Source organism: Ciconia boyciana, chromosome 4 (assembly GCF_034638445.1).
Source record: "Ciconia boyciana chromosome 4, ASM3463844v1, whole genome shotgun sequence".
NCBI lineage: Eukaryota > Metazoa > Chordata > Aves > Ciconiiformes > Ciconiidae > Ciconia > Ciconia boyciana.
Window position 1 is genome coordinate 45,808,923 of NC_132937.1, and position 13,245 is coordinate 45,822,167.

Below are 13,245 nucleotides of genomic sequence, written 5' to 3' on the forward strand. Positions count from 1 at the left end.
TAAAATTAATCCAGCAAAGTAGTAAGAGCATCCAATGGCCGATAGTACCTTTGCCTCCCACAATATTAAATGGCATTAATTTATGTTAAGAGAATTATGCCTACTTGTTTCTTACAATGAATAAAGTGGTTCACTTTGCTACTGATTTCACTTCACCTACAAAAGCGGTATGTTTAATTCCATTAGTTGGTTAACAGTTTAGACAGCTAGTATTAAGTTCTTTATGTTTTATGTACTCTCTGAGTAAACTGACACATCAAGTTTCTCAGATTACAAAAGTTAAATTAGTGAATTTCATGCATTTAAATGTGGCCTTTACACACTGGATTTATATATAAAACCTGGACTTTCTTTGGGGATTTGCTACAAACCACATTCTCAGCTGATATAAAGGCAACTTAACTTCACTGCACTAAGAAAATCTTAACACTAGGGAACTGCTATCTGTCTTTACCTGTGGTTGCAGTCTTTGCTGACTTGGATGTTGTTGTATTTGCTGCATTCTTGGTGTCCTTATCTTTCTCTTCCACTCGAGACTTTACTTCTGGATTAGAGATATTTTTGGTTGCCTTCTCCACAGACTCCTTCTTTTTTGGAGAAGCTGTTTTGGAAATTTTGTCTAAAGATTCTTTTATAGCCGGCTTTGGTGAAGCCACTTGTTTTGATTTACCATCACTTTTTTTAACAGGAGAAGATGACTTGGTCTTAGTACCCTGCTTTTTTGTCTTTGTCTTTTCTTTGAGGTCCTTCTTCAAAGGTTTACCTAAATTCTGATCAACAGGCAGAGCCTCTGGATCAACCATGGAAACATCAGGGTGCCTAGGGGAAGGGCTGCGATCCTGCATTGGGACAGGTGGCGGGTCAATGTGTTTGTATGTAATTGTCTTGTCTGTCGGAATGGTTTCTGACTCATCTTCCGAGTCAATGTTAGCATCTGCAGTGATGGAAGGACACTCCTCAGTCTCTGGGGGAACATCCGAATCAGTCTGAGATGGGGCAGACTCGCTCACAGATGTGGGAGGGGTTTCATCACACTGCCGCCCTTGCTGCTTTCCCCCAGAGGGTGGCTGAGCTCCGCCAGATTGAGTTAATGGCTTCTCCTGATCTTGAGACTGTTCTTCACTTGCAAACCACTCTAGGGGGTTTGGGTTGATAAATGAGGGTGAAAGTTCAGTTTTGGGATGTTTATATTCGCAAGAGGACACAAGGCATAAGTCAACATCTTGACGGGATTCTGCTAACGATTTTCCTGGAGTGAAATGTGCACTTGCTTCATAGGAATAGCTAGTAGCTTCAGGTGACCTGGTGGCTCTCCCAGTTGTCTCAAATGAGTAATGTGTGGCTTCAGGTGAACTGGAGGCTTTCCCAGTTGTTTCATAGGAGTAAGCCATGGCATCTGGTGACCTGGTCGTTCTCCCAGTTGTCTCATAGCAGTAGCTAACAGCTTCTGGTGACTTAGCGGTTTTCCCTGTTGTCTCATAGGAGTAATCCATAGTATCGGGTGATCCAGTAGCTTTCCCAATTCTCTCATAGGAATAATCTGTGGCCTCAGGTGATTTGGTGGTTTTCCCTGTTGTCTCATAGGAATAATCTGTGTCCCCAGGTGACCTAGTGGTTTTCCCTGTTGTCTCATAGGAATAATCTGTGTCCCCAGGTGACCTAGTGGTTTTCCCTGTTGTCTCATAGGAATAATCTGTGTCCCCAGGTGACCTAGTGGTTTTCCCTGTTGTCTCATAGGAATAATCTGTGTCCCCAGGTGACCTAGTGGTTTTCCCTGTTGTCTCATAAGAATAATCTGTGTCCCCCGGTGACCTAGTGGTCTTCCCAGTTGTCTCATAGGAATAATCTGTGGCCCCTGGTGACCTGGTGGTTTTCCCTGTCATCTCATAAGAATAATCTGTGGCCTCAGATGACCTCATATTTTTCGCAATTATCTCATAGGAATAATCTGCGGCCTCAGGTGACCTAGTGGTTTTTCCGGTTGGCTCATAGGAATAATCCATGGCCTGAGGTGATGTAGTAGATTTTCCAACTGTCTCATAGGAGTAGCTAACATCCTCTGGCGACCTAGAAGTTTTCTCTGTGGCCTCATAAGAATAACTAAGTTCTTCTGGTGACCTGCTGCTTTTCTCTGAATCTTCTTTTTCTGGGCTGAGTAAAGATTCTGGACTGTGCTTTGTTAGGGGTTCCTGGTAACCAAATGCTTTGACAGAGGACACCTGCAGTGACAATGAAGGTGTGTGACTAGGTGACATCGATTCTTTGATTGCAGGAGGTGAATCTGGAAAACTAGGAGAGTACAGAGGAGAAGATTCCCTTGGACTTAATGGAGATAGGTCAGACTTTGGTGACAGCTTTTCTCCTAGGCTCTGCACCTTTTCTGAGGTAAAAGAAGAATGTAGTGACATATCTCTGGGTGGAACAGCACCTGAAAAAGTTTCCTCTGGCAGTGGTGAAGTTACCTGGGAAGGTGTATGAGCTGATGAAGTTGAGGATGAAGCTTCAATTTGAGAAACTGAAATAATTTCTGAAATATCTTTCTCCTGAGAGTAAGATGACTGCTCCACGGGGGAAATCTTTCGTGCAAAAGTAGGCTCCTGTATATCTGAAGGGCTATAATCTACTTCTGTTGGTCCATTTTCAGATATATGGTGTATACTAGTGCCTACAGTAGGATATTCTGGAGATTGCCTACTAAAGTCCATTGCTAAAGACTGCTCAGGGGACTCCTGACCAAATTCTACTGACATAGTTGACTGCTCAGGAGATCTGTGATCATGCACTGGTGTTCTTGATTTTGCAGTTTTAGGTGAGAAATCTGGTGGAGAAATTGACATGGGCCTTGGGCACTCTTCCTTAGATGGAGACATTTCTGTTTCCTGAAAAGTTGTTGGTGTTTGTACAACTGACACTGAAAGGGAATCATCAACTTCGGTAGAGTGGGGAGATCCAACCTCAGCATGCAAAGAAGGAGAAACATCATCAGTAGTTGGTTCTGGAAATGAACTAGTAGCAACAGATGCTGTAGAGACAGAAGCTACTCCTTCTATATGGGAATAGGTGTCTTCTGCTACAACCTCATCAACAGGAGTTGCAGACTTGTCAGAAACAGTGCCTTCAGAAATTGACATTTTGGTATCTTCTTTTAAAGAACCGAACTGACTGATATCTATTTGAGTAGGTGAGAGATCACCTGCTAACTTCCGCTCATCCAAGACCAGTGAAGACTGGGAGCTGCTGGGTTCTGTATCCTCCATTTTCCTTTCTAGGCTGAAGCCTTCCTTAATTACCATAAACTCCATGCTTTTTTCATCTTCTTTTTCTTGGAAAAGGCCCACGGAGCTGGCTTCAGAAGCTGGGCTCATCTGAACAGGTGATTTTTCTTTTTCAGGTTTCCCCTCAGAAGGACTTCCGTAATCTCTGGTGGGAGATTTTAAATCAGCACTCAAAAACGTATCATAAGTGGTTTCTGAACCTATCAGTGGTGGACTCCGTAGAGGCGAGAGAACCTTTTCAATAGGAGATTCTGAATCTGGCACAGGCTCATCCATAGGGCTTATTCTGGGTTTTGCAGACTCATCTTTGACTTCACTGAATTCAAAGCTAACAGCAGCTTCTGTTGACTTTTCACTGGTTTCAGAGGGAAGCTGACTGGACTTTTCATCAGTGGGAGACTGATAATAAGGTGTGTGGCCAGCACTACCCGCAGCAGACTGTGAGGGAGATGCTACTTCTAATGTTTTATCTTCAGGGCTTGCACAGTGCTCTTCAGCAACTTCTTGACGTACATCAGGCAACGCAGCAATGGGGACAGGCTCAGACGAGACCTTGATCTCATTGGGAGTGAGTGAAAAGTTCACACTACGTTCACTCAGTGGTGTTTTGGCAACAGGTGATGGAGGGGACAAACTGTCAGCTGGACTCTTGACTGGACTACGTTTTTCACCAACATCTTCTTGATAGGGTTCTTTGATTTCTAATTTGGCAGTGCCTTGGATTTCACTTTCTTTTTGCCGGTATACATCTTGGAATGCAGATCTGCAGAATTTGTCTTCCTCTAATGAAGAAGGTGGTGAGATGGTGGAAGCTGAGGCATTATAGTCTTTACCTTCTGTGGCCTCTGTTTTGGATCCTTCAGATAATCCATTAAAAGCATCTGGAAGTGGAGAAAGTTTAGGTCTGCCAAACTCTTGAGAGTACAGTGATGTCTCATACTTGGTAATGTTGACATACTCTTGAGAGGGTGACTCGCTTTCCTCATTGTTAGTTTCATCACTCATGACATCCCGGGGTGTCGACATTTCATCCATTGGAGTTGGCTCACTGGATATTTCGATGGTAGACTGTGTGTAACCTGAAGTAGCAGTGAATTCCTCAGGCTGATCTTCTCTATTTTCTTCATCGGAAACAGTGGCTTCACTTTCTGAACCACCAGGTAATGTCTCATCATGGATAGAAGAGGCTGGTTCAACTGCTGGAGACTGAGGCTCTGAGCGTTTTGTTGGTGTAATTATGAGTAGGCCGTATTTATCTTCAACTTCACCACCTTCTGCAGCTTTGTCTACCACAGCCATCACATAATCTTCTTCAGCTTCTATTTTTTCAGTTTCTTCTTCATCTCTGATGTCATCTGCTCTGTCTTCCTCTTCTTCTTCAGTCTCTTCAGTTTCTGCCTTTTCTATTGCTTCTTCCCTGTCTTCCTCAGCCCGTTCATCTGATGCCTCATAATCTGCCTTTTCAAAATACTTTTCATCTTTAATGTTAGCATCTGCTTCAGCCATTATTTCTTCTGAGCCCTCTTCAATTTTTCTTGGCTCCTCCACATATGGTTTTGTGGTGTCCAGTGGTGTCTTTTCTTCTTCATCTTCACCTCGTTCTTCAGCTTCTTCTGTCTCTGCCTTTTCCTCATAATCTCCTGCTTCAGATGATTCTTCCAAGCCAGTTCCCTCATCTTCAAACTTTTCATTGTCATCAACCCTGTGCTTTTCCACAGGTTCCAATTCTTCGGGTGTCTGTTCACATTCACCCTCAGCCTCTGTGGTAGTTATGCCTTCATCAGAGGACTCAGCAGGCCCTTCATTATCTAATTTTTCTTTTTGTACTTCAAAGGCCTCTTTTTGTACTGTGCCAGTGAGTGTCAGTTCATCCTCTATAAGTGCAACTTGAGGTTTTGTTTCTTTTACTGTTTCTACTTCTTCAGCTTTTAATTCCTCAAAATCCTTTGTTAAATCCTCTGGTGAAGACATAAGGGACCTCTCTGCTTCAAGTTCCTTTCCACTGGCTGTAACTTCTGCAGCTGCTACAGCTGCTACAGTAGTGGCAGCAACTCCAACTGCTGCAAGGGCAGCTTGTGCTCCACTGACTTTGATCTCCTTCTTCACAGTCTTAACTTTTCCTTTTTCCTTTGGCTTTCCAGCAGGTAGTGCTTCTTTTTTAGCAGGTTCCTCCTTCTTTTGTGGTTTAGGCTTTGCTGCTGGCTTTTTGGCTTCAGTCGAAGGAGCAGCTGTCTTCTTTGTTTCTTTAGGAACCTTTTTTATGTCTTTTTTGGCTTCTTTGTCTTCCTTTTTAATTTCCTTCTTCTCTTCTTTTTTAGCTTCTTTTTTAGCTTCCTTTGGTGGAGCTTCTTTCTTTACTTCCTTCTTAGTTTCCTTCTTCTCTTCCTTTTTCACCTCTTTTTTAACTTCTTTCTTGATCTCTTCTTTTTTGGGTTTTTCTTCTTTTTTGATGGGTGTTTTCTCCTCTTTTTTAGAAACCTCTTTCTTTGGTTTTTCTTTTTCCTCTTTCTTTTCCTCAGGTTTTGCTTTGACTTCCTTTTTCACTGGCTTCTCCTTTGACACTTTTGGTTTTACATCTGTAGTTTGTTTTTCAGGAGTTTCAGATTTTACTAATTGTTCTTCTTTACTTGTTATGTCTTTTTCTGCCACTGTAGGTTTGGTCTCCACTTTTGCTGGTTTCTCTTTTTTAACTGGAACTTTTTCTTTGCTTTCCAACTTCTGAGGCTTTTCTGGTGCTGGACTAGGCTTTGCAGGCTCCAGTGTTTCTTCTTTAGATTCTTTTCTGACAGGCTTGCTTGGTGGTGTCTTTGCAGCAGGCTTGAGACTCTCCTTGCTGTCTGTTCGTTGTTTCAACTTTGCTTGTTTCACAGCTGGACTAGCAATGTTCCCAGTTAGGTCTTTTTGTGTAACCATTGGTTGTTTAAGGAAGTCTAAGTGTTTGAGTTTTTCTAGTCCTTCCAGAATATTATATTGGGTGCTGTTTCCAGGAAACAGAACTCGGATTATTTTTTCTGCAGGATTAGCTGGATGCCACACAATCAGGGATGAGACAGAGGTGAAATAGGATAATGGAATGTCTAGTTCTTGGCCATTTGGTAGCAGGAATTCAGCTTTATCTTTGTTAGTACCACTCCACTGCTGCATAAAATATTGCATCTCTTTGCTATTTTTGACAGGATTAAGCACATACATCTCAAGTTTCCCAACTCCCATTTTCTGAAATAAAATGATGGGGTCAATGGTATTTCCCATATTTCTGAAAAGAGGTTCTGGTTTCATAGACAATTTATTTAAATACTGGAGAGTGAAACAAGCTTCTTCTACACTCCTTTTTACTCTAAAGTTAGGATCCAGGTTCTTCAGGTTCTCAGGTACATTAAGGAATACAACTCCTAAATCAGGTGAGATCAGATTTTTCATCCAGTCACTGTTGGTAGTAGACCCTTGGGACTGTTCCTCTTCTAGTTCGGCTATCTTTCGCTGAAGCATGCTATTGATTCCTGGCAGGTTGTCATCTCCAATGTGAGTGAGCAGAATGGAATCTACCCTGTCCAAGTGCCGGATAAGTTTCCAAAAGCAAGATTTTCTTTCAGATCCTCCATTGATAAGCATGTTGAATCCATTCACTGCAAACAATGCAGAGTCCCCTCTTCCCCCCGGGAAAATATAACAGCAGGGTTTGGAGAGTTTCAAGAAGCCTCCTGAGGTTGGAGGTTCCAAAATGTCAAACGGTGATGGCACTTCTACTGATTCTGACAGATACTCTGTGAATTCAGAGAGTCCTTCCATTTCGGGCAATATGGAAGCTGAGTTGAGTTTAATGTTAATAAAGTCTTGAAGGTTGTGTCTGTCAAGGTTGGAATTTTTCCAGTCCCCTTCCTCAGGGCAGAAAAGAGTTAAGCTGGCTTTGTTGGCAGGGTGTGTGGTGCTCAGTAATTCACCAATCTAGGGTTGTAAACCAAAAACACAAGAAGATGCATGTAAATTCATTTTTTAATTACAATTAACGTCAGAACATAATATTTCCTGATCAGGTGGGTAAAACCTTTTTCATTTGCTTCTGCACTGGGGACTATCCCTCCTAGAAGCTAAAGGAACCTGTTACCACAAATAGTTTACTACTGTAATTTTTAAATACAAAGGACCTTATTCCTGGGCCCTATTGCCCAAAGGACAACAGTACCCCAAGGTTCCCCCTTCCCTCCTCCACCCTTAATAGGAGGATGGTACAAGCTTTTATATTGAGAGGGTGTGAGGACTATGAGGCTAACACTGCCAGAGCTGCCACTATCTCTGCTATTGGCTCATGAGTCTCCCTGCTGTGCCAGTCCATCCAGAAGAGCCAGCCGAATATCTAAGGGACAAAGCACATCCTCTTAACAGGCACAGCATAACTGCAACCCAGAGGAGGCCAGCATCCTCCCAGGGGCAGTCGCCTTCCTCACCCCTTCTCTATTCCACCACACCATCGTGACTGCAGTTCCTTCTGCACGCTGGATCCTGAAAAGCCAGCACTGCTCCCGTATTAGCACGACTGACTGCAGGAGAGTTTTCCAGAACACTAAGAAATGCGTTACTGCTTCAGAAATGCAAACAGCTACAAGTTTCATATTTCTGAGACTACGAGGTAAAAGGGCTAAAGAAAGAGCCAGAAAAAAATTGTTAGGGTTAAAAATGCTCTTGTCATTACTTTGATTTTAAACTCATGGACCACATAAGTTGAAATCTAGAATAATTCTATTAATTTTGACAGTATTTGGTAACAACATGCTAGTACCAAAACCAGCTGCTGAAATAAAGGCACAGAAAACAAGGACTTCTATGCCATAGTATGAAGAGCTGTTGTTCTATTCCAGTCTGAACTAAAAAACAGTATTTGATGGTCCCAGATTAGTAGACAAACAAATATGAAAAAGTATGACATATTTTATACCTTCTCCCAGTTCCAGAGATCCTTTCATTTGACTTTTTTTTTTTACTGACAATTAGGTTAAATGTAGCCCATTTCTGTTCTATTTGCTCTTAACAAAGAGACCACCAGGTTATGTAAACTTCTTCTTTAAAGAAGTAATTCAGACATAAAATGTCAGTGCAAAATATGCCAGCTCATCATCACGAAAAATACCACAACCTTCGGTGCGGAGACTCAATTGCCAGTTCAAGCTGTAAGAACAGTTTTCATAAAGATCATATAGATTACACTACAGCTGAATAATTTGAAAGTCTTGGACCATAAGCTGAATCAGCGGAAGAAATGAATATATAAAAAATTAATGATGTTTGATTGCATTAGATCTCTTTGGGCCTCTGTGTGTGTATGTCTCACTTCCTTTCTTTGTGTTACATAATTTATTTGCAGCATTTACCAAAAATAAAACTCAACAACGATGCAGTGGCTGGTACCCAAAGAAAAATAATCCAACGAATACCTAAATAAAGCAGAAAATAAATATTTTCTATGTTCCTTTGTCAGCTTTACTTAGTAGCTAAACCATTTGACAGGAGTATAAATAAATCTCACCCATATGTCAGACACAGCTTTGTCTGAAAAGGAGCAAAGGAAAAAACAAAGCAAAACAAAATAAAAGGAGAAAAGGCTGAAAAGGATGAAAGATAAGCAATAGAGGAGAACCATTCCTGTTGTTTATTGAAGAAATAAGAAAAGAGGGGCAGCACAGACCACAGCTCTGAAATGGATTTAGGATCTTAAGTGTACCCCTTATGCTGTGTCTCTGATTAGGGTTGAAAACACATTATTAGGGAGAGACAAAAGTAGTAAAAGATCACTTCCTCTGGATGAATAAATCAAAGTCTGTTGCACACATAAGGAGATAACTAGAGTACAGACTGTTTCTCATGTAGGGCCAATTTTCTGGCTAGATAAAAAAATCATATGTTTTTTTATCTAGCCAGAAAATAAAGCCAAAGTTTGGGGTTAGTCCTTTCCAGTTTGTATTATACCATATTTGGATTTCTGCTTCGTACTCCTAATTTCTGACTTTTTTTGCTCCTAAAAGTTGGCACGCATAATGCAGACAGTGTTAAGCCACTCATAGTGCAGGCCAATGAAAGCTGCAGAAAAACTATTCCAGACACAGATCATATCTGTTAGGAATAGCAAGTTCAGGAATGCCCCAGAAAAGACCTCAATGGATTTGCATTTCAAATGGTGACACCAAAGATATAGACAGTTCCACTGCCTATACTATTTGATAACACAGAGATGTAACCGCTCCTTCTCTTCTTTGGATTCAAAGTCACTCGGGGAGCAATAAAATGTATCTGTGAACCTGATTGTCTTTTCAAGCACTGAGAGACATCTGTTGAGAAATCCTCAAGTTTTAAAGGTGTCACAGCTGGTGAAGGAAAACAGCAAGTTTTCCAGACAACAATTTCGCCTCCTAACGGTAACGGTAGGATTTGCCCCTAGTCTTGCATGTAGTCATAAAGTAATTATGTGTCGCTAATTAGCCAGAGATGCAAGGAGGTTGGGTTTTCATAGAAAAGTAACTCTGTGAATTGCCAGTGAGTTTTAGGCATTACGCGTGTTTCAGAGAGGAGGAATCCAGCTCTTTCCGCAACGCTACAACCATATGCTGAACAAAGAGGCTTTGAGGATAGGATCAAATGGATACAATAAGGTCATGCTGGAGCTCATGCAACCTGCTTTTTCAGGGCTGAACTTTCAAATCTCACTCCACTGACATGCTCCTAATTAATTTTGGAAACTAAATTCCTAGGGATGCAGCCATATAGTTTATTTAAATATATACTTTACACAGCAGCCAAATTAAGCGTGACAGCTTGTTTACTATGGGTTCCTGCTCTATGGGAGCTTTCAGATACAGTACATTAAGCAAGACAGCAAAATAACAAGTCATGAAACAAACAGCATTAAATACCAGTATACTTCATACTTATCCTTTTGGTAGGTAAAAATCACAAGTTTTACAGATTCCACTGGCCAAATTTTAAACACTACTATAAAGAAGCCACGCAGGCAGGTGGTGCAAAAACCTACAGCTATTCCAACAGAGAGCCTCTGTCTTATTTAATGTCACCTATTACTTAGCTACCACCTCGCAAGAACCTGGTGTCAAGTTCAGTTTGACTGCTTTGTATGTGCACCTTAGATAAACAACCTGTATATTTTAAACACAGCACTATCTCCTGCCATTGTCAAAAGTTTCCTTGATTTCTGTTTCTGGAAGTTACAATTTAATTCCCCAAATTAAAATGTAATTATTTTGTTAAGCAATTTACATCAAATCTAAAGCCAATTAAATACATGTTTGAAAGAAAGCCTATAATGAAGAATAAAGAGCATCAGGCTGCTGATGCTAACTCTAACAACACAGAGGGCCATTTTTAGTCTCCTAGAAACCTCTGCCATTACATGACAATGTATGGAAGACACTCTTCTGAACACACCTCTTGATCCGTGAAGATCTCAATGAAGTTCTGGAAGGAGAAGGACCCTGATTGAAGAATGAGTTCTCCTGTGTTTTCAAAGCACTGCCCAGTTAGTACAAGGAGCTTGTGTCTTGCAGCGTCTGTGATCATTAAGCGCACCTAGAGTGAAGGAGAGAAATACATCAATAATGGCAGTTCTATATTCTGCTGAGCATGTGCGGTTTCTCTCTCCTAATTTAAAACATATTTTGCACCATCCCAGGACTGTCAAAACATTATCAAATTATAGTGCTGTTTACAAAAGACAATGAGAAACGTGCAAAAGGGAAAAAAAGGAAGGACAAGAAGCAATTAGAGAGAAGGTCTGATGAATAAACCAAACTAATGACATGGAAAAAAGAGCAAGGAGCAAAACAGAATAACATTTGAATGAAAAAATAATATTTTCAATGCACAAACATATTCCTTGTATAACTCTTGGTGAATTTTAATAGCACTGTGTCAGGAGGGCCTCGACGAACTATGTCTCACATGCTAATGAGGGACAACTGCATGTGTCAGACTCAGTTTTTGGAAGGCTGCTCTTCTTTTCCCAGAATACAGCATTACTTGCCATTCAGTTGTGAAAATATCACTGAAAAGTAACAGCCACAAATCACACATAAAAGTGTCATATTTAGACTGTCATTCTGTTGTAACCTGAATCATATAGAGAGTTAAGGGACAATTCTGCTTCACCATAATCATAAACTTGAACTTCAAGCACTCAGATACAGTCACATGCACCATTTACATCTCATGATGTCACTAACTATGGACACTACAAGTTTTTAAATTGTGCCAACCCAAGACCTTTTTCAATATACAGCAGTAAATTAAGTGGATGCCTGATGGAAAAAATGAGCTTGCTACTGAGAAATAACCTTCTTCTGCATTTTGAAATAACTCTTAACTATTTTAAAGTAGATGCGCGTTACTTTACTTGACCCTCACTACGGCTACTAGTAATTCCTGTTTCCCCCCCAGGGGGAGAATTACTTGCATGTTAAGAGAAATCCATATATTCAGTATATTCTGTTGGCTGAATTCAACTTAAATTTAAGAACAAAACTAAACAAAACCTGTGTAAGATTCTGTACTGTTGAGTAAATTTTTTGCAAATACTTCAAAAGTCTTGTCCAACACTGAAAAATCAATTCAGCCTACAGTAAGGTATGAATTTCAAGTGCACTAATTCCTCTGTTTAAGGAGGAATTAAGTTAAACCAGAAGACTGATTCCAGAAAAAGGATACCCACGTGTTAAACTAAATGAGCAGAGTCCATCTGCAACAACTCCACACGATATTGCATCCAAGCTCCATCTCCATGGAGATGACATAATCACCTCAGCTCTCCTAGCAAGCTATTCTTTCAAATTTTTATATTGATTGTTAAGCAATCAAGTTGTTCTAAATGATTCCCACTCACACCAGGGAGGCTGAGCCAGGAAGGCTCGACCTGAATCTCTGCTGAACAACTCACGTTTTCAGTACAAGTGGAAAAGAGGCACTGAAGAGTATGTATCTGAAAGAAGATCCCAACTCTACCACATTTTCATTGTTATTTTATTAAATAAGTGACCCTGACACTGAGCAGCAGAAAGTTCCTTTAATTAAATGCAGGACTAATGCTGGTCTGACACTAATTGCACTAAATAATTATAAATTCAGCAGTATCCTTGCTGGATCAAGTGTATCTATTTCTATTTCAGACAAAAACATAGATAAGTGCAGCCGACTGTCTGATGTGTGTTGCTCAAATCTTGTCTGTTTTAGCTGTATTAAAACCATAAAAGAACTGGCTTCCTCTTCTGTGTTTTCTCTCATTGTTGGCAGCAGTGCTGGGCAGTCTGCCAAATTCTGTGTAAACTCACCAGGTTTTCCAACAGCAAAATTATTTCCTGACTTGTGAATCACTGATATGTGACTGTCACATAATTCCCCTTCAACCTGTTTTATTAATTGATGATGAAATATGTTCTGCAGAGCTAGGAAACTATGGCAAGAAAAAAAGTAAATAAATGCTCACAGATTACAGAGAATAATGTATGATACACATGGAGGACCTTCAAGAGACACATAAATTCTACGTCTGGGTATAACCAAGGCTTCCTGAAGGACTACCAGAAATTCATCTCCTGATTTCAGGACCACTCCATTTCAGAAGAAATACTGCAAGGTGATGATTCCTTTCAGCTTTACCCTTGGTTGAAGTCCCAAATCATTTGAAAGTGAACAGCAAGATGTAGCCTCAGTCAAAATGGAGGCAAAGATAGAATGTGAACAGAGACAGGAGCGTCAGCAGATCAGCGGTTTCCCAGACTTACAGTACAGTCACAGGAGCATTAGAGCAATAGAGTGGGGTCTTCTTAAGAATGAAGTAACTGTTCATGGGATGTTCAGAAACTTGTTTTCTTTGGGAAACTACAGTCTCTCTCCCTTTGGGCCTCTCTCTTCTGGGAGGTATTTTGGCATTTGACAGAACATGATAGGAGCTTGGAGCAGAACCATGCTCAGA

General features: G+C 40.7%; 1 protein-coding gene across 1 annotated transcript in view; it reads right to left on the bottom strand.

The window, feature by feature from the left end:
• MAP1B (microtubule associated protein 1B) overlaps positions 1–13,245 on the bottom strand; it is a 77,255-nt gene that overhangs the window by 6,968 nt on the left and 57,042 nt on the right. Inside the window, exons 4-5 of the mRNA XM_072858655.1 lie at positions 10,707–10,847; positions 455–7,220 (exon numbers count right to left, since the gene is read on the bottom strand). Of these exons, the coding sequence (XP_072714756.1) occupies positions 455–7,220; positions 10,707–10,847 (6,907 nt within the window). The remainder of the gene's footprint in view (positions 1–454; positions 7,221–10,706; positions 10,848–13,245) is intronic.